Raw genomic sequence first — 22,135 nt, forward strand, 5'->3', positions numbered from 1 at the left:
TGGTATGTGTGCTATGATGTCTGTGTTTGTGTGATATGTGAGTATTTGGGTGATGTGTTTGTATATTTGTAGTGTGTGTAATGTGTGTGGTTTGTGAAATGTGTATTTGTGGTGTGTTTTTGTGTTTGTGTTGTATGTGCTTGTGTGTTGTGGTGATTTTGTTGTAGTGATTGATGTGGTGTGTGGTGTTTGGTGTGTGTGCTGTGTATATTTGGTGTGTGCATGCATGGTATATATGTGTGCTTGTGTGTGTGTTGAATAGTGCTTGTGTGGTATATGCGTTTGTGTTGTGTATGGGTTTTTTGTGGGGGGGTGTGGTGTATGTCTGTAGTGTGTTTGTGTGATGTGTGGTATTTGGGTGGTGTGTGTGTTCACTTGTGTGTGTGGTGTGTATTTGTGGTATATTTGTGTTTCTGTGGTATATTTGTGTTTCTGTGGTATGTGTTTGGTGTGTGTTTTGTGGTGTGTGGTGTTTGTGTGTGTATATGCAGTGTGTGTGTGTGCTGTTTGTGTTTGTAGCGTATGTTTGTGTTTATGTGTTTATGTGGTACTTTTGGATTGTGTTTTTGTTTTGTTTAATGTTCGTGTGTTCTGTGCAGTATGTTTTTGTGTGTTGAGATGTTTGCATGGTGTGTGTTTTTGTTGTGGTGGGTGTGTGCTTCTGAAATGTGTGTGCTTGTGTGGTCTGTCATTTGTGTGGAGTATGTGTGTTATGTGGTATGTGTGCAAGTAGTGGTGTGGTGGTATATGAATCCAGTTCCAAAGGGTCTGGGGTCTTGCTGTGGGAAGGCACTTAATTGGAATGGGTCCTGCTGGGGGGTTGGGACCACAGGTATACCTTGGACAGCCAGTGGGGTGGTGATCCACTGTGGAGGATCCAGAAGCAGATGCTGATATCTCGTGACATACTCGTACTGTTTACAACTGAACATACCTAGATCCCTCTGTGGGCCAGGTGAGCACAGGTGGCTACTGATAATGCACCACACAAAACAGGGTGGTTCAGAGTCTACTCTTGGGCTGGAAAGCTTCAGTTCAATCCCTGGCTCTGCTGCTAACTTGCTGTGTGATCTTGAGCAAATTGCTCAGCCTTTTTACTTAACCTCAGTTTTCTCATCTATAGAATGGGGTTACTGAATTCATAGGGTTCTTGGGAGGACTAACTGGGATGCTGGCAGATATTAAACTGCATTCAGAGATTGGCTGTCCTGGAGGTTCATGGCTAGAATCCATACCAATTGTTAAATGTTCTGAATATCACCCCTGCCCAGAGCATTCTGTAAATCCTGTTAGTCTAAAAGCAGGCGTAAAGAGAGACTTACACTTTCCCTGCTTATCAGAAGTCAAAAATTGCTGGCCCATGTGGTCCTTCCACATCCTTGGTCAGAGATTTGTTCTCAGTGGCCCAGGATCTCAATGCCACCCCAATGCCTCAGCTCTAAATCCCATCATCAAGACCAGGGCTTGCCAAATTGTGGCCTGCACCTGACTTGGGTAGTCTGAGAACTAAGAATATTGTTACATTTTTAAATGGTTGAAAAATAAATCAAAAGAAGAATATTTCATGACATAAGAAAATCACATGAAATTTAAATTTCAATGTCCATCATTTACATATGGTCTATGGCTGCCTTCATTCTATCATGGTGAGATGAATAGTTGCAACAGAGACTATGGCCTGCTACATCTGCAATGTTTACTGCCTGGACCTTTACACGGAAGGTGTGCTAATCCTTATCTATATAGAACCTTGACCAGCCCTGACATGACACCAGAGGTGAACAGATGCTCAGGAGAGTGGTGGCCTTTTCAGGCTACAGGTGCTGGGAGACACATGGAAGAGCTAGCTGGCAGTTGGTGTGGCCACGTGGGATGAAAAAAAATCTGACAGCGTTGCCAGGATTGTTTTCTTATTTTTACCATTTAATCAGTGATCCAACAAGAAGGAGCTTAGAAAGTACTTTCCCATTATCCTAATTTGATATCATCTCCTCTCTCCACAGCACCTTCCAACTCTTATTTAAAGCTGATCCACTGAGCAAGACTCCAGCCTCTGACCCTTTGTAAAATTCAGCACCTACGGTCCCACAATCCAAGGCCTCAGTGGGCCACATCGCCTCAATTAGACTCACTTTCATGAAACTCTGGCGGGGTGTCCAACCTTTTGGCAACTCTGGGCCACACTGGAGGAAGAGTTGTCTTGGGCCACACATTAAATACACAAATGTTAATGAAAACTGATGATCAAAAAAAAGTTTTAAGTAAATTTATAATTTTGTGTTGGGCCGCATTCATAGTCATGCTAGACCATGAGTTGAACATCCCTGCCAGGCTGAACTCTATGAAATTGCTGGTTTTAGTTTTAAAAAAAGTGAATGTTATTATATGGTTCAACCCAACAGAGTATATACCTTTGAAGCTGTTTTGGGGGTAATTTTTTATAATTCTAAGATGTCAGAGTGGACTAAGCTTCAAAAAAAGCTGCTTACTGGGTGAGGTGCACAGGCCCATGGAGACTCAGCCCACTGGCCCCACTCCAGGGTTTTCCCAGGGCTCAAAGAACACAGTACTCTCACTGCCCCTCTTTGGCTCAGTATCCCATTGGTTCTAAAACATTTCCTGATGAATCCCTTATAAATCCCAAACTTAGGACCCAGATAGATTCGGAACATAAAATATGCTCCCATTTATTCCCAAACTTGTTTTATCCAATGCTTACCATCCATGATGACCTGAGTAGATACGACTAGTGACAAATGTTTAGTCAATTTAATCCTCAGAAAATTCCTGCTGTCCCTGTGACCCAAAAGCAGTTCCGGACTTCACAAACCAACCCACACCAAGGTCTTAGAGGATGCACACTGACCCTCCACTCTTACCTCTCTCTGGGCACCGGCTTGGGCTCAGTGCAGGTGACGGCCATGTAGGAAGGGGCTTGCCTGGAAGGCGATGAGAAGTTCAGATCTAAGGAGCCCGCCTTTCTGTGCAGTGGCTCCATCCCCATTTCCCCCTGAATCTCGCTCTCTATGGGGCAGGACCCTGCCCGGCCATGGATGGACAGTGAGGACACTTCAGGCCCCACTGCACCATGGAGTGAGGAGTCTACTGCCACCTGGTGGTCATGGGTGGGAGAGATGGACGTCGGGGATCGAGACTTCTTCTTGGTGGATGCCCCAGCAAGAAGTTTCAGCAGCCCACTCTTCTTCTCTTTCTAGAAAGACACACAAAATTGAAATCCAGTAGGCTAATGCTTCTAAGTGTCCTTGTTGTTAGGGAGAGGAGGGAAGTATAATCCTTTTGGAAACTTTAAACATAATCTGGTAAAGGTGGTTAAAGGAAGAAAAAAAGCTAACATTGAGAGCTTTTCCAACTCATGTCTTCCTTCCTTTCTCCAAACCTGGCATAAATGCCCCAAACAGTCCAGGAGGCACCTGGGGCAGACAGGAGGGTGCCATTCCCAGGAGAGTGTGCTGCAGGGGGCTGTTCCTGAGAACACGCCCACTGGCTATCACAGGACCCATCCTAGCCTGGCCACTCATTTGCTGTGTGAGGGAAACCAGCAGCCAACTTAATTTAGTTTCTCCTAACCCAGTTTTTCTAAGTGGACTTCACTGCTTGGGGGTTAATTATTCTGCATCAGGCTTCCTGAGATTAGCTCCTTCAGCCTTAAGGGATTCCAGACACAGCTTTCATTGCAAACTTTCCTCTGCACATATAATCTGTACCACACAGGAAACCTGCAGCACATGTGTGCATATATGCACCTCTGGTATTTCCAGGGAGAGTCACTTGCTTGTCCCAGAGCTGAGGGCGGCCCTCTGGTGAGGGCAAAGTCTCCCGGGCCCTGGATTCCCTCACTGGTGAATATTATGGTGAAACCTCCTCACCTGGCAGAAGGCTCTCATACCTTCAGGGATGTGACAACATTAAGGACATGGTTCCTTACATACACAACCAGTGAAATAATCAGAAGAATCTCCCCTTACAAGAATGAAGCTTGTCTCAATGTCAAACCATTAGGATATCCAGATCCCTCTCCAGGTTTAAAACTCATTCCCAGTTCCGAGAGATGACCCCCTGCATCCACCCTAACTAGCCACTAGCAAGTGGGACCCTGCATGGTCTTCCTCAGGACTCTTGGGCCCTGCAGGGCTTGTCCCCTCATTTCATGCTGTGTGGGCTCGGAGCATGCTCTCCACAGGTGCCTGAGTCAGGCTGCAGTGGTGACACTCCTCCAGACAAGGACCCAGACAGCATCCATGGGGGTCCCAGCGATCATGTCTGCACTTCTATTTGTCCTGAACTCTGCAGCACTCACCTCGCCGCCCTTGGCAGTGCAGGTGTGCAGTGCTCCAACTGTTGCCATGGACACATTAAAGATATTCTGGGTGTGGGAGACAGACATCACACTCACTGGAGGCTGCACCATGTTTGCAGGTGTGTGTGAGTGCATGAGGCAAGAGCGAGAGCATGGACACACAGAGAGGTGCTTTTAGAATAATGTGTGTGCCTTGGAATTTGGATATTTTCATGGCTTTATTGGAATTTAGTTTTCTAATGACCAGTGAAAGTTAGGTAGCAAGTGGATATAGGGATATCGTGTGAAAGGCCGGCCATGCACAGAAGTCTGAAGTTGTACCAGCTGGGTCAGTGATGGCCACCCAAAAGTCTGCTTTGTCACAGGCTCACTGGACTCTGCAGGGACAGATGCATGATTTCCTCTTTCTGCCTTCCTTGTCTGCACGGTTAGAAGCTACTGGGGGAAGTCAGTTACTGAAACTTCCTTGAGATACACATATCTAGTAACATGCATATGCTTAAGCTAAGTCATGAACACTTCAGTATAAAGTCATATGTTTTTCTCTACTCCTAGCACTGATATTAAAAGATAGAAGCAGATGTTGTAAATACTGTCCATGATGATAAAAGGCAAGCCCAAGGGCTGGTGGGGAGCAGGTGGGTACAGGCTGACATGGCACAGGGCAACCTTGTCTGTTCACTTTGCCCAGCTCAGCCCTGTTTCAACATTCTTGAAAAAGATGTGTTTGAGCACACTTAAGAGAGCTTCAGTAATTCAGCCACTAGGGGGCATCATGCAGCTGGCTCAGACGTTGCCTCAGGGCATCCTTTTCCTCCACCTAGCTGAGGCTCCTGAGGCCAACACTGCTAAATGGTGCCATATAGGGGAAGGCACTGGAGCTGAGAGGACACTGTATGGATATGAGGAGTGGCATCTGATGGTCCATGGCCCTCTGGGCCCAGGTGTCAGAGCCCCCAACCCTTCACCACCAGCCTGGGCTTCCTGCAAGCATGCTCCCTGACTTGGCCTTTTCCTGCCCCCTCTTATTCTCCCAGAGGGCCTAAGTTGCTTTTCTTTCCCTACTAGGATCCCCTCTAGAATATAGTGTTGGGGGCAGGGGTTGTGTTTATTCTGTTCATCATCATATCCCCCATGCCTAGAATGCTTCCTAGAACACAGCAGGTGCTCAATACTGGCTGGATGAAGTAAGCTCAGCTAGTGTGAGAACTCTTGTAGTCCCTCCAGGAGTTTCCTTCTGTCTCATGGGCAGAGAACACATTTGATCAACAGACGCTTGCCTGCAAGGCACTCCAGTGAGACAGATAGCCCAGCACTACAGCCATGCCTCACTGTGGTATGTAGTGAGCTGAGAGAAGAAAGAGCCCCTAGGCCACTTAGCATGTTTGCTGTGAAGTCCAGCCTCAGCTGTGTGTCTGGAAAGTCCTGGGTAATTGCAATGGATAATTTTCCTGTCTCAGTTCTCCATGATTAACTAGGACTGATTGTTTTCTTTAATTGCTTTTGGGAAACACTGATATCATGGCTGGAAAAGTGTCCATGACAGAATTCTGGTAATGCCTTCCTTAAGCATCTGGTTATTACAAACTGCTGTGGTGTTCAGTGCCCTGGCAACCACTGAGCACAGAGTTCATGGAACACAGATACAGGATGCTTCAGCATTTCCCCAGGGGTCTGTCTGTTCTCTGCAATGCGGGGAAGAATCAACTAATGAGCTCTTTGAGGGCTGTGGGAAAAGACTCACTAGTCAACTTCAAGAGCAACATCATGGGAGAATAAGAGGTTTTAGTGGGTACAATTTAGGGTCATTCTGGGCTAAAAGTTTATGTTAAAGAAAGACAGATTTGCTAGGGTTTGTCCTAGGACCAGAATGAAGTTAGGGACTTTCATGGGCCCAGTGAGCTGCAGAGAATGATGTCCCACTTAGATTTTGAGGTCATTGCTTTCCTATACAAACCCACCACCATTCTGCTGTCTCCAGCTGTGGTTCAAATCTTCCCGCCTGAGGGTGAAACACTTTCTGTTCCAGTGACCCTCTGAAAGGCCAAAGTGTGGTCACTTAAGCCTTGGTGGATACCCCAACAGTTTGTGCTGTGGGAACAAAATGTACCCCGACAAGTCCTGCAGTAGGAGGAAGGCAAGTCTGCCCTTAAATGAGTGATGGGATGCTGCCCCCCAGAGGGGATAAGCCTTCCACCCATGACAACCTACCCCCTTCCCCAACACACTTATGTGGCTGATGGGGCTGGGAGTACAGGAGCAGCCCCAGGCTGGACACACGAAGGCTTAGTTTTGAGTCCCAGCTCCAGGGACACTGTTCACCTCACATAGTTGTTAAGGTAACAGATATAAGAATGCTTTTAAAACTATTAGTGTATCTTACAAATATTGATTATATAATATGCTGGTTTTATGATGTTTTGATATTTTTAAGTTTTTGCAAAATACCTAGGACCTAGTTAGCTGCCAATATATTTTTGTTAAATGAATAAAATCTATCTCATCTCCAGGACTCAGTGTATCACCATTAACCCTTGTTTGGTCTTGGGAAAGCACATAGGACAATGCAGCGGCTCTTGGCTCTCCAACTCTGTGAACAAAGAACTAACCAGGGAGCTAGATAATACACTTTGATGTATACTTTGGGCCCCATCCTTAAAGATTTTGACGTGGCAGTTCTGAAATAGGGACAAAAACCAAGTGATTCTGGTATCAACCCACCAAGTGATCAATTAGAAGTCAACAGTCATCTGTGCAAACTGATACGTGATTTCAGAGGTTATACACAGTGACATAAAAACAGACAAGAGATCAGCTTCAAGGGAAGGTGATAAAAGAAGAAAACTACTGTTTATTCAACATTTACTTAGTATCCCAGCTCAGGAGAACATGTATGGGTTTTAAGTAGTGTGTTAGGGTGCAGGGTGCACTCGAACCTGGATTCTAATCTGCCCTCTGAGCTGTCTGGCCAGCTCCCAGATGAGGTCACCCTCTCCTGCTGCACTTTGAGTGGCAGGGGCTAATGTGGGAAGAGGGGTTTGGCAGGCAAGGAGGGCCATGCAGGGCAGAGGAGCAGGCGCAAGCCCAGGACTGCAGGTGGGAGACAAGGCCACCCCAGAAGTTCCAGCTCTCAAGTTAACACCGGGATCTGAAAGGCCCCCTCAGCATATAAATGGAACACCATATCAGAGAACTGGAACTTATGAGTTACATTAAGAAAAAGCTGTGTTTGCACACGTATGTGCACACAGTCACACTTGCACACACATGTACACACCACATACCCTGAAATAAAGGCATATCCTACTATGAAAGAAATCTAATATTTGAAAAAGATATTTGAAGATGTTCATTCATTACAGGAAAATTGTAAAACATTTACAAATGATAAAATAGTAGTTTTTCTGTTAAGATTAAGATAAAGGGCTTCCCCCAAGGCCTTAGTTGCTTTACAGAACATTAATATAAAAACTTGGCAAGAGGAAAAAGAAATTTAAAGCTTAAATTAAGAACTATTGCCAATTAAAAGTCAGTTGGAAATTATGGAAAATTGTCTCTGAAATTATAAGAAGCCAAAATGAATAGAATTTAATTTGTAAACTGTGTCACTAAATTTTTCAGGGATATAGTCAGTTTCATTAAAGTGAAGCATGCCTGTCTCCTTCACTGACCCATGCTGCAGCAGGCGGCCATGCACCACTGCTGTTGAACAGATTTGCCTTCTTTTTTTCTTAGGGCAATGTTTATAGTCATTGGTTGGGCACATATCAAATGCCGGGCCAGATATGATGGACACAAACTTGGTTTGCAAGGTTTAGCCTGAATAATCCAGGAAAACCTCAACTTTCAAAACGCCAAACTGCTTGCCCATGAAGATGGGGGCGGCTTTTCTCAATGTCAGAAGGGTAGCTGAGAACAATTTACCTTTGAGAACAAAGGACTAAGCACAATCACAAATTTTTCACTCTGCCAGGTGCACAAAACGACACTTGCATGACCTGAGACCTAGGAAATAGTGGTCAGGTCATGTTCAGACCATGTGTCCAAACTCAGTGACCTGGGAGCACCTTTGAAGAAAGCATAAAAGCACTTCCTCCAGGCCATCAACATCTGTCACAGGGGCAGTACTGGAACGGGGTATAGGCTGAGGAATCCCTTACACATATGTCTGGCTGGGGGATGGGAGACATGGAGCAGGGCCATTGAGAGTTATTTTGTACATCAGTAACAGCAGACTGTCTTCCAGAGTGGGGAAGGAAAGGTATGTGTGACTTTAACCTGTGATGTAACTGGCAGGCAGCTCCCCCTGGTGAGAGCTTGGTGATGGTTCTCTCCACGCCATGGGGACTAACTGTAGCAGCCAAGAAAGGCAGAAAATATGGGGGTGCTGGCAGGTGTAGCCAATTGTGGGAGGAGTTGGAAATGGGGTTATGGAGGAGGTTCCAGACTGGAATTTAAACTAAAGGCGGGCCACCACAAGGTACAGGAAACAATGCAAAACCAAGCGGGAAGAAAGGGGATGAGAGCACTCTCACTGGTGGGCCAAGAGGAGATGCCATTTGGTTTTGGATTAAGAACTGGAGATCGTGGCAACACAGCTGATGGTGCTGGGAGCTGTGGGAGATCTGCCCAGCTGAGCACAGATTACTGAGAGGAACCGGGAGTCTAGCTGAGCTATGGACTTCTTTTTCTTTTCCTGAGATACGGTACCCCTGAGTAGCCTGGTTTGGCAAGGGGAAGTAGGACTGTGTGTGTTGGTGGGTGTTTTGAAGGGACTTTGGGATTTTAATGGTGACATCCCGCCATTACTCCAAACCTGTATAACTTTTGAATAAATAGATCCTTTCCTTTTTACCAAACTCTGGCATTGAGAGCCACAATTCTTAACACCTGGTGGCGGGCAAGAAGAATCATAGTACAGAAAGACCCCAGGGGAGGGGGCTTGTTACATATCTGTAACAGTATCTGGGCCCCCTACCCAGTTCATTCTGTAACAGTACTCTTCAGCTTTTGTTATGATGCTCTTTTGTATTGTTTGTCTTATGTCAAACATGTTTCGTCTTGAGAGGAAACATAAAGGGAAAAGTTGCAACCTGTGCTTTGAAAATAATGGTACTAGATGTGATGAAACAGACAGACCTTGTGATATTCATTAGATTATAGAGAAGGAGGTGGTCTTCTAGGAGGGGCCATTGGGGTGGCCTTGAGAGCTGGGCTGATCTGGATACAAGAGAAGGGCATGGGCTGGGGGTGATGTGGGCTTGGGGGGTGATGTGGTCTAGGTGAAGAATAAGAAGGTGTGGAAGGAGATCTAGCCAAAAGAAGGTGTGCAGTACCTGGTGAGATGAGGAAGGCTGTGGAGAGCACATCTTGGTGGCCTAAAGGATCACTGAGGAGCTTGAAGCCAGCTTGGGAGACAGGGAGCTACTGGCAGCTGCACTGGAGACCTAGCGATGGTAACAGGAATTGAGGGACTTTAAGGTGGTGGTGCTTCTGAGAAGCCCGAGTGGGAACAGTGGCACCCCTCAATGGTGATGGTGATGTTGTTAATGGGGTGTTCAGAGGCAAGATGATACCAGCTCCTGCCAGCTGGAGACAGGAGGTGGGGAGGTATGTGTCCTAACGCTGTGCTGCTGGGTGGCAGCCACAAAAACTGGCTCTGTACCCATGTGGCCATGGCAGACTCTTTATAGCTTCCAGCCTTGACCTCATGCCAAACCCTATGCTCATTTTCATCTGTTGGTAATATGTTGAATAACATCAATATTCTGGCTGATGCAGCAGACAGAATAAAGGATGCAAAATGAATTAAGAAAGTGGTTAAATAATTCTCAGGTACCACATGAACCTATGGGCAGTCAGAAAACTGTGGAAGGCCTGAGAGGCTACATTAAGGCCAGCCTTTGGAGAGGGAGAGTCTTGAATTCTCACACACCTATTAGAATGACCAGCAGCTATACATTTGGGAAAGAACTGGTGAGACTAAAATATTGTGGGAGGTCTGACCCACATGAGTTTAGCATATATAATGCTGAGCTTTAAAGAGCCTTTACATATTCAAAATAAAACACCAAGGCACCATGTCCTTATCTTTATTGAATTTGGCTCCAGGGCAGCAAGTTACACTTGAAAGCTTTTTGACTGGAACTTTATGTTGGGACAGTTTCTTGTTGGAGATGGGGAAAGGGTGATTAAAAGTCACATCCTGTTAAAATTTTGATGGGGAAAGATACATCTCTGGCTATGCCTAAAAACACAGTTACTGTAAGAGCAGAGAGGGTTATATTATAACAATGTAAATATGCAATGCATTTTCAGAAAAAGTAGAGGAATAGAGGAGCTATAATAAACAGAGGAAGGAGTTAACAATCTAATTAAAAGAGACAAAAATTGTACATGTAGCTACTGACTAAACTTTAAAACACATCTTTAAAAAATACTGCACTCACAAAAGGCAGAAGGTAAAGAAGGTTGATTCATGAAAATAATGGGGAAGGAAAGTGGTAGATAACCACATGCCAACCTGATTGGTCTTCCTCTGGCTTTATAGTGAGATGCCTGCTGGCTGGACTGCTTTTCTTGCTCTTACCAAGGTATGAAAGTATTAGCAGGGAAGCCTTTGCTCAGTGCCCTGCCTGTGGTCCTGTGCTGGGACCTCTGAAAAGCAGGAGTTGGAGATCCTGGTATTTTGATCCTTTAAAGTGGAGCCACAGGTATTGTGATCATAGCAGTTGGCCAGATGTAGAAATGGAGTGAAGAACACTCAGGAGCCTGGGCCTCCTGGCAAGTGGTTTTGGATGACCAGCCAAGTTCAATGCAGCATGAAAGAGCTCATGAAGTGAAACAAACTGTCACCCTGAGGAACTTTAAGATGTATAGCCACATCCTAACAGCCTTGGAGACAGATGGCATATCTGTCAATGTCATTTATTAGTTGACTGAACTTGAACAAGTTACTTAGCTGCTTTTAGGCTCAGCTTCTTCATATGTAAAATGGAATACACACACATACAACTAATTATCCTGGAAACTATTTCTTGATGATAGAGCGAGACACTGTTCTAAGTCTTCTACATACATTAACTCATTAGGCTCTTAAATAGACACAGGGTAATTAACTAGTAAGTTACACAATCTGGATTTGAACCCAGAACTCAATTTCTAAATTTTAATTGCAGCTCTACTGCTGAGTCCTGAGAACTGAATAAGACCAGGTACATAACCCTGTATGGCATTCGATAATTGGTAGACACCCCACAATGCCTGGTCCAGATTTTCATTTGTTTAAGTCATTTCATAGATGGCACTGGGGTATTCACATAGAAAAAATGATGCTTATAGAGCTCTGAAAGGGATTGCATGGCGACAAAACAGTGGACTGGCCAGTGACATGTTATCCTGGAGGCACAGGCAGTACTTCACTTCTCTGGGCTGCTCCTTCAAGATGAGATCAGTGCTATTGGAAGGACTAATAATGATAACACGTAAAGCACCTCGCGAAGTGCCTGGTGCATAGTAAGTTTCCAGGGAAAAGTAGCTGTTAGGATCCTGAGTTCTGGTAGGATATGCCATAGCTCTTCATCCATTCATCTGCCCCAGCCAGAATTCCTTTTCCATCAGCACAGGCTGAGTTTAGAGGAATTATAGCCTGTCTCCATGTTGATCCAAAAAAGAAGATGCACATAGGACCAAAGTACCAGATACACATCTATGAGCCTCTGGAAGCCTCTTGTGCAAAAATAGGCTGAGAATATTCTCTAAGTCCCTGAAACAGTCCAGTCTTGACCAGTTACTGAGGATGTCTCAGCAGCTGCAAACTTGAAGAAAAAGTTGGGTTTCAGGCCGAAGGGCAGGAATGTTGTAAGAGGCAAACCAAAATAAACATGTGTTCCATGTTTCATTCAAACTCAGTTTGCTGAGTGGAAGGCATTAGGTGCCGTTTCCAGTTCCTGGCAAACATAGTGAATACACATGGTAACAATGTGGTGATGACCAGAAATTATGGTCCAAAAGAGACATTAACCTCATATGTAAAATGGAACACACACACATACAACTAATGATCCTGGAAACTATTTCTTGAGGATAGAGTGAGACACTGTTCTAAGTCTTCTACATACATTAGCTCATTAGGCCCCTCATCAGCCCAAACCCCTCATCTCCAGGCCACTGGCATTCCTTACCTCCTTCCCATGACCATGTTTCCTCCCTTGACTTCTTGACACTGTCTTATGGCTTCTTTCACTACCTTTCTGAACAGCGTTGAGTCTTCTTTCCAGAACTGCTCCTTTCTCTCAGCCCAGTGCAACACTCCTAGACTCTTAGTCTCTCCTTTCACTTGTTAATATGCTTTTGCCTGAAGCTTCAACACAGGGTTGGCTCTGTAATTCTCCCTTTTATAGAAGCATTTCCAGCCCCAGCATCTCAAATAAGCTCTGGGGCTTTAATCTGCAACTTCATCTAGACATTATTTTAAGATAGAAATCACATCAAAACATGGCAGAAGCTCTAAGATGGAGTTCTGGGGAGCCTCCTTCACCCAGACCCAGTTGGGGAGAGCCAGAGGTGATCATGTCCCCAGTTCCAGGTGAGTGGCCAGGTAGTCTAGGGGACAGAGGGACAGAGAAGGAGAGGAGTAAGGCTAAGACAGTGGGGGGCTGGGAGCTGAAGTTCTAGGCATGATCTTCAGGCCATCACCCTGACACTACGCTGCTGTCTCTCCTGATCCCCACCACAGGGAGAAGCCTGAAGGCAGCTCCAGGCTGCTCAGCAATGCAGTCCACACCGGGGAGGTTCAGTTTTCCTAAGCTTGCAAATGATGGCAGCCCATGCTCAGCCTCTTCATGTATCTACTCTTTCATTCTGCAGGTTTTGCCCCTTTCCAAAGGCCCTACCTACTCTTTTGTTTCCTTCTCAGTCAGGTAGGTAGTAACATCAGCATCCTCATACCTTTCTTTTATAGAGGAGGAAATAAAGCTAAGCAAATAAACAAGGAAAACATGAACCAGATGCCTGGCATTATGTACACCATTTTCATTTTGATGTACCTGTTCTGGTTGGCTTGGGCTGCCACAACAAAATACCAAAGACTAATAACAGACAGCTATTTTCTCACAGTTATGAAGGCTGGAAGTCTGAAATCATACTGCAGGCTTGGTCAGGATCTTCGCAAGGGCTCCTTTCCTGGCTGCCTTCTCTCTGTGTCCTTGCATGGCCTGTCCTCATTGCATGTGTAGGAAAAAGCAGAGATCTTTCTCTTCCTGTTCTTACAAGACCACCAATCCCACCAGGTGGCCCCGCCCTCATTAACTTCATCATTTCCCAATTACCCCCTAAAGGCCCCCCTCACATTGTAGGTAGGGCTTCAACTTATGAACCTGAGGAGACATAAACATTCCATCTGAAACAGTCCTCTCCATAACAGATGTTTAAGGGACATAGTTACCTCATTTACAGTTGAGGAAATTCAAGTTCAGGGAAACGAAGTGGATGGACCGGGCCTTGGACCCAGGTCTCTGGATGCAGGCTCGCAGACTTCCTCTACCAGCCACATTGCCCATCATTCCTATGGCAGCTGGTGAATGAGTGAACAGAGGGTTTATTCTTCCCTCATTATAGGCATCACCAGAGGCCTCTCTCTGGCCTGGCCCTCCTGTCCCCCTGCCCCACACACCAGGGCCTGGCTCAAGTTCTGAAAGCGTTACACATTGTGTACTGAGTCTCACTAGCCTTCACTTACTGCCCCCTGAACACCATCACACCCCTCCCAAGGTGGAAATGGCCTGAACTCTCCCAATGATCTTTCTCAGACTAAGCTCCACCTTCTTTACAAAATGCTCTCCTCCCAGCTAGAAGGCCTGTCCTTCTCCAGAGACTGGAGGCAACCACACATGGATCTCTGGCATTAAGCATGGGGCCAGTATGCTACTCTGCCCACGTGTGGCCATCCTCTTTCTCTGACTTGACAACAGGCAGCATCTGTATGCCTCCCTTTTGGATCAGTAATCGCTAGGTGTGTGATGAGGATGATGGTGGTGACTGAGACTAGTAATCAGCCTCCACTAGAGTGAAACTGTCTTAGTGACAGATGGGTGCCACCCTGACAGTTAATTCAGCCAGTTTGAGCAGGGCAACCAGGCCACCTCCCTTATGATCCTTGATCCATCAGAGGAATGAACGCTAGCATCCCCAATTCCTCTCCTCACACTTCTCTTTCTTCTTAGCCCCACAGGCCATCAGAGCCTTCCTGAGGGCAGAGCTGGGCTGCACCGTAGCCCAGCCCAGCCAGGTCCAGCCTTCCCCCAAGGCACTGAACAGGTGGAACCAGAGCCTGGTGGGCCTGTCACAGCTGCACAGCCATCTTCTGCAGCATGGTCCCATTGTGCTGTCATTCTACTCGGTAGGTGAGGCCAAGATAACAGTGCCTTGGGTGGTCACAAAGGCCACCACAGCAGGGCAGCTCACAATTGGTGGGTGCTGAGAGAAGGAGAGTGAGCATGGCTCAGAAGACATGTGATGAGGCTTGTTAGGTGTGCACTGGACAGGGTGCCAGGGTACTTATTCAGAAGCCCAGAGAGCAGACTAACATTTTGGACAGTAAAGGGAAAGTGAGGCACTGCAGTGCCACAGTGGGGTAGGAGCAGGTGACTTGAGCTCCTATCTGGTTTCTGCTACTCACCCACCAAGCAACCTTGAGTAAGTGAATCAAATTTTCTATGCCTCAGTTTCCCTATTTGTGAAATGGGGTAACAGTAGTATCTAACAGAGAGTTATATGGGGATCAAGTGAAATGATATTTTAGATGACTGACACTTGGGAATTGCCATATTTGTATGCTGTCATCACATCATCATCATCATTGTTGATATGGTTACAATACAGGTGTTTGGCACCATGGAGATAATGGACACGGTGCCTGCTTTCTGCAAGAATAAGTCTTGTTTTGAAGGCTTCTCTGGTGTCACTCCATAGTTGCTTTTTACTATTTTGGAAAATAAAGTAGCACCTCTCTGCCAAAGGAAGAGCACCAGGCTCTAGTCTTTTCTTCTTAAGCAGTGGTCCACACAGGCAGCAAGGTTGAACCTACCATTCTCACAGGCTGTGATGACATAGTTGGTCTGAGGGGACACATCACCTTGTGTGGCACTGAGCTACAGGGAGCTGTCAGCAAACCCAGAACAGAAACAAGAATTATTGGAAAACCTGTTTCCCATGGTCATGGCTTGAATTGTCAGGGACCTCAGAGATGAGAAAATCCACGGCTCTGATTAGTGGTCTGTAAATGGTTTTAGGGGTCTGGGAAGCCCCTGGAATTGCAAAACTGGGAATAGGTGTGGCTATATGGCCTTCATCAGGTTCTCAAAACAGTCTATGACCCCCTCCCTAAGAGACTGATGGTTTAATTCAACTGACAGATAAGGAGGGGGAGGGCGTGTGGGGGCACCCAGCACTGACCAGCAGTAGTGTGGACAAGGCTGCAAAATCTAAGATGAGAGTGCCCAATATCGTAGGCTGCTGCTGCTTCTGCCCATGACACGAGGGGGAGTGGGAAAGCAAGGTTCCTTGTAGATAACAGGTAAAACAGAATTTATTTTTGCACTTAATTAAAAAGTACTGAATTGAAGGGAGCAGTAAGAGACAAGAAATATTCTGACTGAGCTCAAGGAAAGAGTGACAGGTCACAGGGCTAAAAGGGGACCTGGGAAATGTGACAAATTGAGTTTTCCAAATATGGCCACAACACTGTTTTCTTACAAAGTGACTGTGGCACTCTGCTTGTTAAGAGCTGTGCTCCCTCCCCATGTGCAGGAGACCCGTGGCAGCCTCCACTGACAGATCCCAGTGGACGTGCTGTGCGAGACTCCAAGGCTAGCTCCCACTCTCAGAGCCCAGCTGCCCTGTTGAGAGGAAGTCCCAGCTCACCCACGTGCAGACTCCATGAAGAGGCCATGTGCTGGGGTTCCAATACACAGCACAGCTGAGGATCCAGCCAACCACCAGTGTCAGCTGCCAGACATGCACCAGCACAATTCCAGATGGCTCCGGCCCGGCCAGCACACCATCCCCAGCTTTCACCCTCTGAGCTGAGGGCCCAGACATCCTAGAGGCAGAGACAACCTCCTGGGAGTGCCCTGCCCAAGGTCCCGACCCACAGAATCCAAACACAATGTTAGCATAACAAAATGATTGTTGTTTTAAGCCACTGAGTTTTGGGGCTATTCAATGGGCAAAGAGTGAGGCGGATCTCACTTGGACTTCTCATGAGATTTTGTAGTCTCAGACCACGCCTGCACAACATGACTATGGCGCTGCCATCTCTGAGCACAAAGATCTTCCATGTGAGCAACACACACACACACACACACACACACACTGTATTTTTGAGGAACTATTGTGGGATGCAAAAAGGAAAGCACATCCCAACAGATTTCTATGAAAAAGTTTACAGAAATAGTGGAGATCAAATGTATATCTGAAGGGCAAACCAGGCATTCAAATAATAGATGAGAAGAATTCTGAAGAGAGAGGCCTTCAGCATATCCTTACTGCAAACACAAAGACTTCTAGGTAACCTAATATTGTACAATCAAACCAGAAAGCTGGGTTGTAAAAACTAGCAGATCATATTTCCCACCAATGGGAAGTTCAGAAACTAGAAGTCCCCATCCTGATTTTAAGGCATAACTGGGACTCAGGGTAGAAAGGTCTCACTCAGAAGATAGTCTTCAGACAGCCCGAGGAACCCAAACTGTGGAAGTCTGAATGTGTCAAAGAGACAGCTAGACTGCTTTGTGGGAATTGAGAAAGAGAAATGGAAGTATAAAATATAGCAAAAACCACTGAAATGGAAGTGTGAAACTTAACAAGGCCACTAGGACATGAAAAACATTTGAATTGCAGCTCATTTCCCTCTAGAAGCCACTGCTCAGTTGGCTCAGGGCCCTGGGTGGGTGCTTTCATCACTGCCAGTGGCTTGGACACTCAGAACCTTCTCCCCAGGGTCCCTCTCAGTCTTGTCATCCTACTAGTCATATTGCCAGGGTGGGGAGGTGAGCAGACAGGCATAGGGGACCTGTCAGCAGGAAAGAGATTTCCTCTACACAGGCTTGGAAAGATTACTCCAACACCAGTCCCAGTCCATGAAAGACGGTATTTATGTGGATTTCCTGACATAAGTGGGGATGGCATTAGTGTGAGGGACTGGTTACCCCAGGAGACTGAGCAGCATGAGAGTAGTTACGAGACACCAGGAAAGAGAGCCAGGGGGAGTCTGGGTGCTCAGGGGTCTCTCAGACAGGTTCACTCTGGCCCACTCCAGAACAGGCTTAGCAGAGAAAGGAGGGAACCTGAGGGCAGGTGGACAAGCCTCCTGGCAGCACAACAAGACAGGCCACCCCGACTTCCCCCTCACTGGCCATCCAACCCATCTCCATCCCACCTCAGGAGACTTTCATGCTCTTAGTCCATTGGGAAACAATCTCCTCTCTGAAAGCTTGATGGGCATTCTAGGAAGATTTTATTTTTCTCTTGGTCTGTCCCATCACACATCACATGACTGTTGTTCAGGCTGTCTTTAACCTCTGTATTTGCTATTTTACTTCCATGACAATGCACCACGAAGGTGTAGACCTCATTACATTTTTCCTGTGACCAGAGTCAAATGCTGCTGGTACCCCCAAAGTGTCCCATATTCTGAGGGTGATGCCAACCTTCACTTGACAAGTGGCTCTGAGCCCAGAGTGCAGCTGCTCCCATTGCCAGCAGAGAGGCCAGGCAGGGTCAAGTCTCATCTTCAAGTCCTCAGAGGAACCTGGAAACAGAATGCGAACTATACCAGGCCTATGGGTGGCACTCCTATTTCTTCTAGGAGAGAAGCTGTCTTCCCTAGGCAAACTATCACAGGGTTGAGGCAGAGTTAACTGGGTTTAATATTGTTAAATTAAAGAGCATTAAAATGCTGAGGTTTCAATTCTTTAGAAATTTTTCGTGACTCAGCACCTGAGAAGCTATAGAAACATGTGACTCTGTTCCCTTGTCACCTCAGCCAAATACCATCACGTTTTCATTGAAGCAGGAAGGCCCTGCTAACCCAGTGGGATTTGTAGCATAACATTAATTCCTTTAAAATTGCTTCAAAGGAGATTAGGTCAAAAGGCAGAAGGGCAGAGATAAGAAGCCAGAACAGCCCTGCTTCCTCTTAGGGGTCTGGGCTGTGCAGCCGCACTGTCCTGTTAGGATAACATTGCCTTGCATTTGAGTTCAACAGGCCTCTTGCTTTTCTGTGCAACAAACACAGCACTACCACAAATTATTAGATTAAATGAAATGTATTCAGATAAAGTCTGTAAAATCTGGCATCCTTCTGAAGGATTTCTGGAATGAAACAAGAAAGATTACACACTTTATTAGTTACTCAGGTGTGCCAAACTCATGTACTTTCTGAATTTTTAAAAACGAAACAGGTGTATAGAACCCACTTCACCCACTAGAAAGGCAGCAGCAAGTGGGGTGTTGACACACAGAGGAGCAGGCTGCTTCATAGGGGTGCAGGGTTTCTGAGACTCAGCTGAAATCAAAGGTATCATTCCATTAGCACACACGGTGGGCTAGACAGCAGGTGGCCCTTCTGTGGGAAGATTTGGATTTTCTTCCTCTATTTTTGTGCTTAGGACAGACAGACTGCTTCCAGGAAACATGAGATGCATGTCCAACCTGGGGACTACTTCATAGACACAGGCTCAGAAGCCAGCTGGCCAGTCCTCTCTTGCTACTGCCCTGCTGGCAGCACCTCCCTGGATAACGGTCCTGATTTGGGCTTTCATCAATGTCCAATATTAATTTGGCAACTACTCCTAAATTTCACTAAGGAGCCACCATCATGAGGTCCCGTATGGTTGTTATTATCACATGCAAAATATCAGAAGAGGATAAGAATTTGCAAGAAGTTGAGGTATCAGAATCCAGGTGAAGTCAGTTCTGCAGGTGCACTTAGTCCAGGGCCCTACCCTCTCCCCTTCTCTGAACTACCTGTTCGTGGAAGAAGAGGGCATACCTCCCAGACCCTGTTACATGGCTGGCTGTCCACACAGTGTCAACCTTCTGGATGACTGCTACGCATCTACTTCATCTGTAGCCACATAAGTCTCAGCAAAGGAGAATGTGGGAAAGTTTAACAAGAAGTGCTTCCTGCAAAAGAGCAGGATAAGTAATCCATGTGTTACAGGTTAGTTTCTCTTCCAGGACTTAACTCTTGGCACCATTCAGATAGTGACCCTTTGGGATTGGGTAAGGTCATGCATCTAGTTCTGATCAATGAATTGTGGGAAAAAACATGTAACCACCCATGGGAAACCTTCCAGGAATCTCCTTCCCTCTGCCACAGCAGCCAGCAGTGTTGGTGGTGGCAGGTTCATCAGCCTGAGCTGTGGGATGAAGGGACCTAGATTAGTGACTTTAGCCAAATGGCAAAGGACAGATTTATAAGAGAAATGAACTAATGTTTCAGATGCTTACGGTTTGGATTTGCCCCTTCAGCAGCACACAGCCCAGTGCAGTGCATGAATATAGAGAAAGATTGTGCAGTGAGCTCTGAGAGCCAGAGGGGACATGGCCAAGCAGAATCAGATCAAAGGAGATGTACTGTTTCTGAAACAAACATGCAAATCACACTCAGTCTTTCTTCAGTCTCTAAAATGTATATATTTCACAAAAATATACTAAGTTCTTTTAAAAAATAAAGTGGTGTCTTCACACTCTTATTATAGCTTTGGCAGGTTTTGGCACTAGCATACAACCATGACACATCACTACAGTCGGGAAAGCATAATCTCCATGACCCCTAGATGTTTGCTCGTGCTCTCTGGAGTCCTTTGCTTGCTTTTGTCTGGCCCAGGAAACCACTGGTCTGCTCTCTGTCACTACAGATTAGTTTTCATTTTCTTTTTTTCCCCCTCACCCAAGGAGATTTTTCATTGCTTTTTAGAAAGAGAGGGAGAGAGAGCGTAAGGAGAGAGAGAAACATCAATGAAAGAGAGAATCATCAATCCATGGCCTCTCATACACACCCAAACTGGGGATCACATGTGCCCAGATCAGGGATTGAACCTTCAATCCAGGCATGTTCCTTAATGGGGAATCAAACCCACAACCTTTTGGCTATAGGTCAATGCTCCAACCAACTGAGCCACACTGGCCAGAGTAGTTTTTATTTTATAAAATGAAATATTTAGGTATAAATCCAACAAAACATGTACAAGGTACAATATGTACAACATGTACAATATGAGGAAACTTCAAACTTCTGATGAATGAAACAAAAAAAAACTAAATGGAGAGATATTCCATATTTGTGGCTAGAAAGACTCAATATTTCCCCCAACTTGATATATAGATATCAACATAATCCTAATCAATATTTCAGCAAGTTATTTCACAGATACAACAAACTGATTCTGACATTTATATGGAGAGGCAGAAGACCCTGAATAGCCAACACAATATTGAAGAAGAACAAAGTTGGACAGCTGACAATACCTGACTTCAATACTTACTATAAAGCTACAATAAACAAGATGAATTGTATTGGCAAAAGAATAGACAAATAGATCAACAGAACAGAGCCCCAAAAGAGACATACACAAATATAGTCAACAAATATTTGACAAAGTAGCAAAGGCAGTACAGTGGAAAAACTATTGTCTTTTCAATAGATAGTGCTCAAACAATTGTATATCCACATATGAGAGAGAGAGAGAGAGAGAGAGAGAGAAAGAGAGAGAAAGAAACAATCTAGACACAGACCTCTTAGAAAATTAACTCAAAGGGATCTTAACATAAGACTTAATGTGGACTTAAATGTAAAATGCAAAACTATAAAACTCCTAGAAGAGAACATAGGAGAATATTTAGATGATCTTTGGTTTGGTGGTGATTTTTGAGATACAACACCAAAGGCATGATTTACTAAAGAAACAGTTGGTAAGTTGGACTTCACTACATTAAAAACTTCTGCTCTGCAAAAGCCACTGTGAAGAGAATGAGAAGACGACACAGAATGGGAGAGAATGTTTACAAAAGACAAATGTGATAAAAAGACTGTTAGCCAAACTATGCAAAGAACTCTTAAACTCAAGAATCAGAAAACAAACCACCTGATTAAAAAGTGGGCAAAAGCTTTGACAACCTCACCAAAGAAGATAGACAGAAGGCAAATGAGCCTATGAAAAAAATGTTCAGCATCCTATGTTATCAGGGAATTGCAAATTAAAATAACAATGAGACCCAACTACATACCTCCAAGAATGTGAAATCTAAAATATGATGACACCAAATGCTGGTGAGGACGTGGAGTAACAGGAAGTCTCATTCATGTTTTGGTGGCAATGCAACCACTTTGAAAGATGGTTTTGACAATTTTCAAAATTTAACTTGTGCTCTTACCATATGATTCAGATATCACACACTTTAGCATTTACCCAAAAGGGATAAAAAGTTATATCTCAACAAAATCTGCACACAATGTTTACAGCAGCTTCATTTGTAATTGCAAAAACTTACAAGCAACTAAGAATCCTTCAGTAGGTGAATAGATAAATATACTATGGTACAGCCCGACAATGGAATCTTATTCAATGATAATAAATGAACTATCAAGCCATGAAAAGACATGGAGGAACCTCAAATGTATGATACTAAGTAAAAGAAACCAGTCACATATACATCATTCCAACTATATGACATTCTGAAAAAGGAAAAACTATGAGGAAAAAGATCAGAGGTTGCCAGAGGCAAGGGGGAGGGAAGCATGGATAGGCAAAA

At 45.2% G+C, this 22,135-nt stretch overlaps 1 protein-coding gene across 5 annotated transcripts in view; it reads right to left on the reverse strand.

Moving 5' to 3' along the window:
* Window positions 1–22,135, reverse strand: part of SH3RF3 (SH3 domain containing ring finger 3) — a 399,165-nt gene that overhangs the window by 14,388 nt on the left and 362,642 nt on the right. For 4 of the 5 annotated variants that reach the window (XM_053920589.1, XM_024552410.3, XM_053920587.1 and 1 more), the window contains one exon: window positions 2,880–3,211. The exons of the other annotated variant lie outside the window; for it this stretch is intronic. In XM_053920589.1, the coding sequence (XP_053776564.1) occupies window positions 2,880–3,211 (332 nt within the window). The remainder of the gene's footprint in view (window positions 1–2,879; window positions 3,212–22,135) is intronic. 5 annotated transcript variants of the gene reach the window in all.

This window comes from Desmodus rotundus, chromosome 3, assembly GCF_022682495.2.
Source record: "Desmodus rotundus isolate HL8 chromosome 3, HLdesRot8A.1, whole genome shotgun sequence".
Lineage (NCBI taxonomy): Eukaryota > Metazoa > Chordata > Mammalia > Chiroptera > Phyllostomidae > Desmodus > Desmodus rotundus.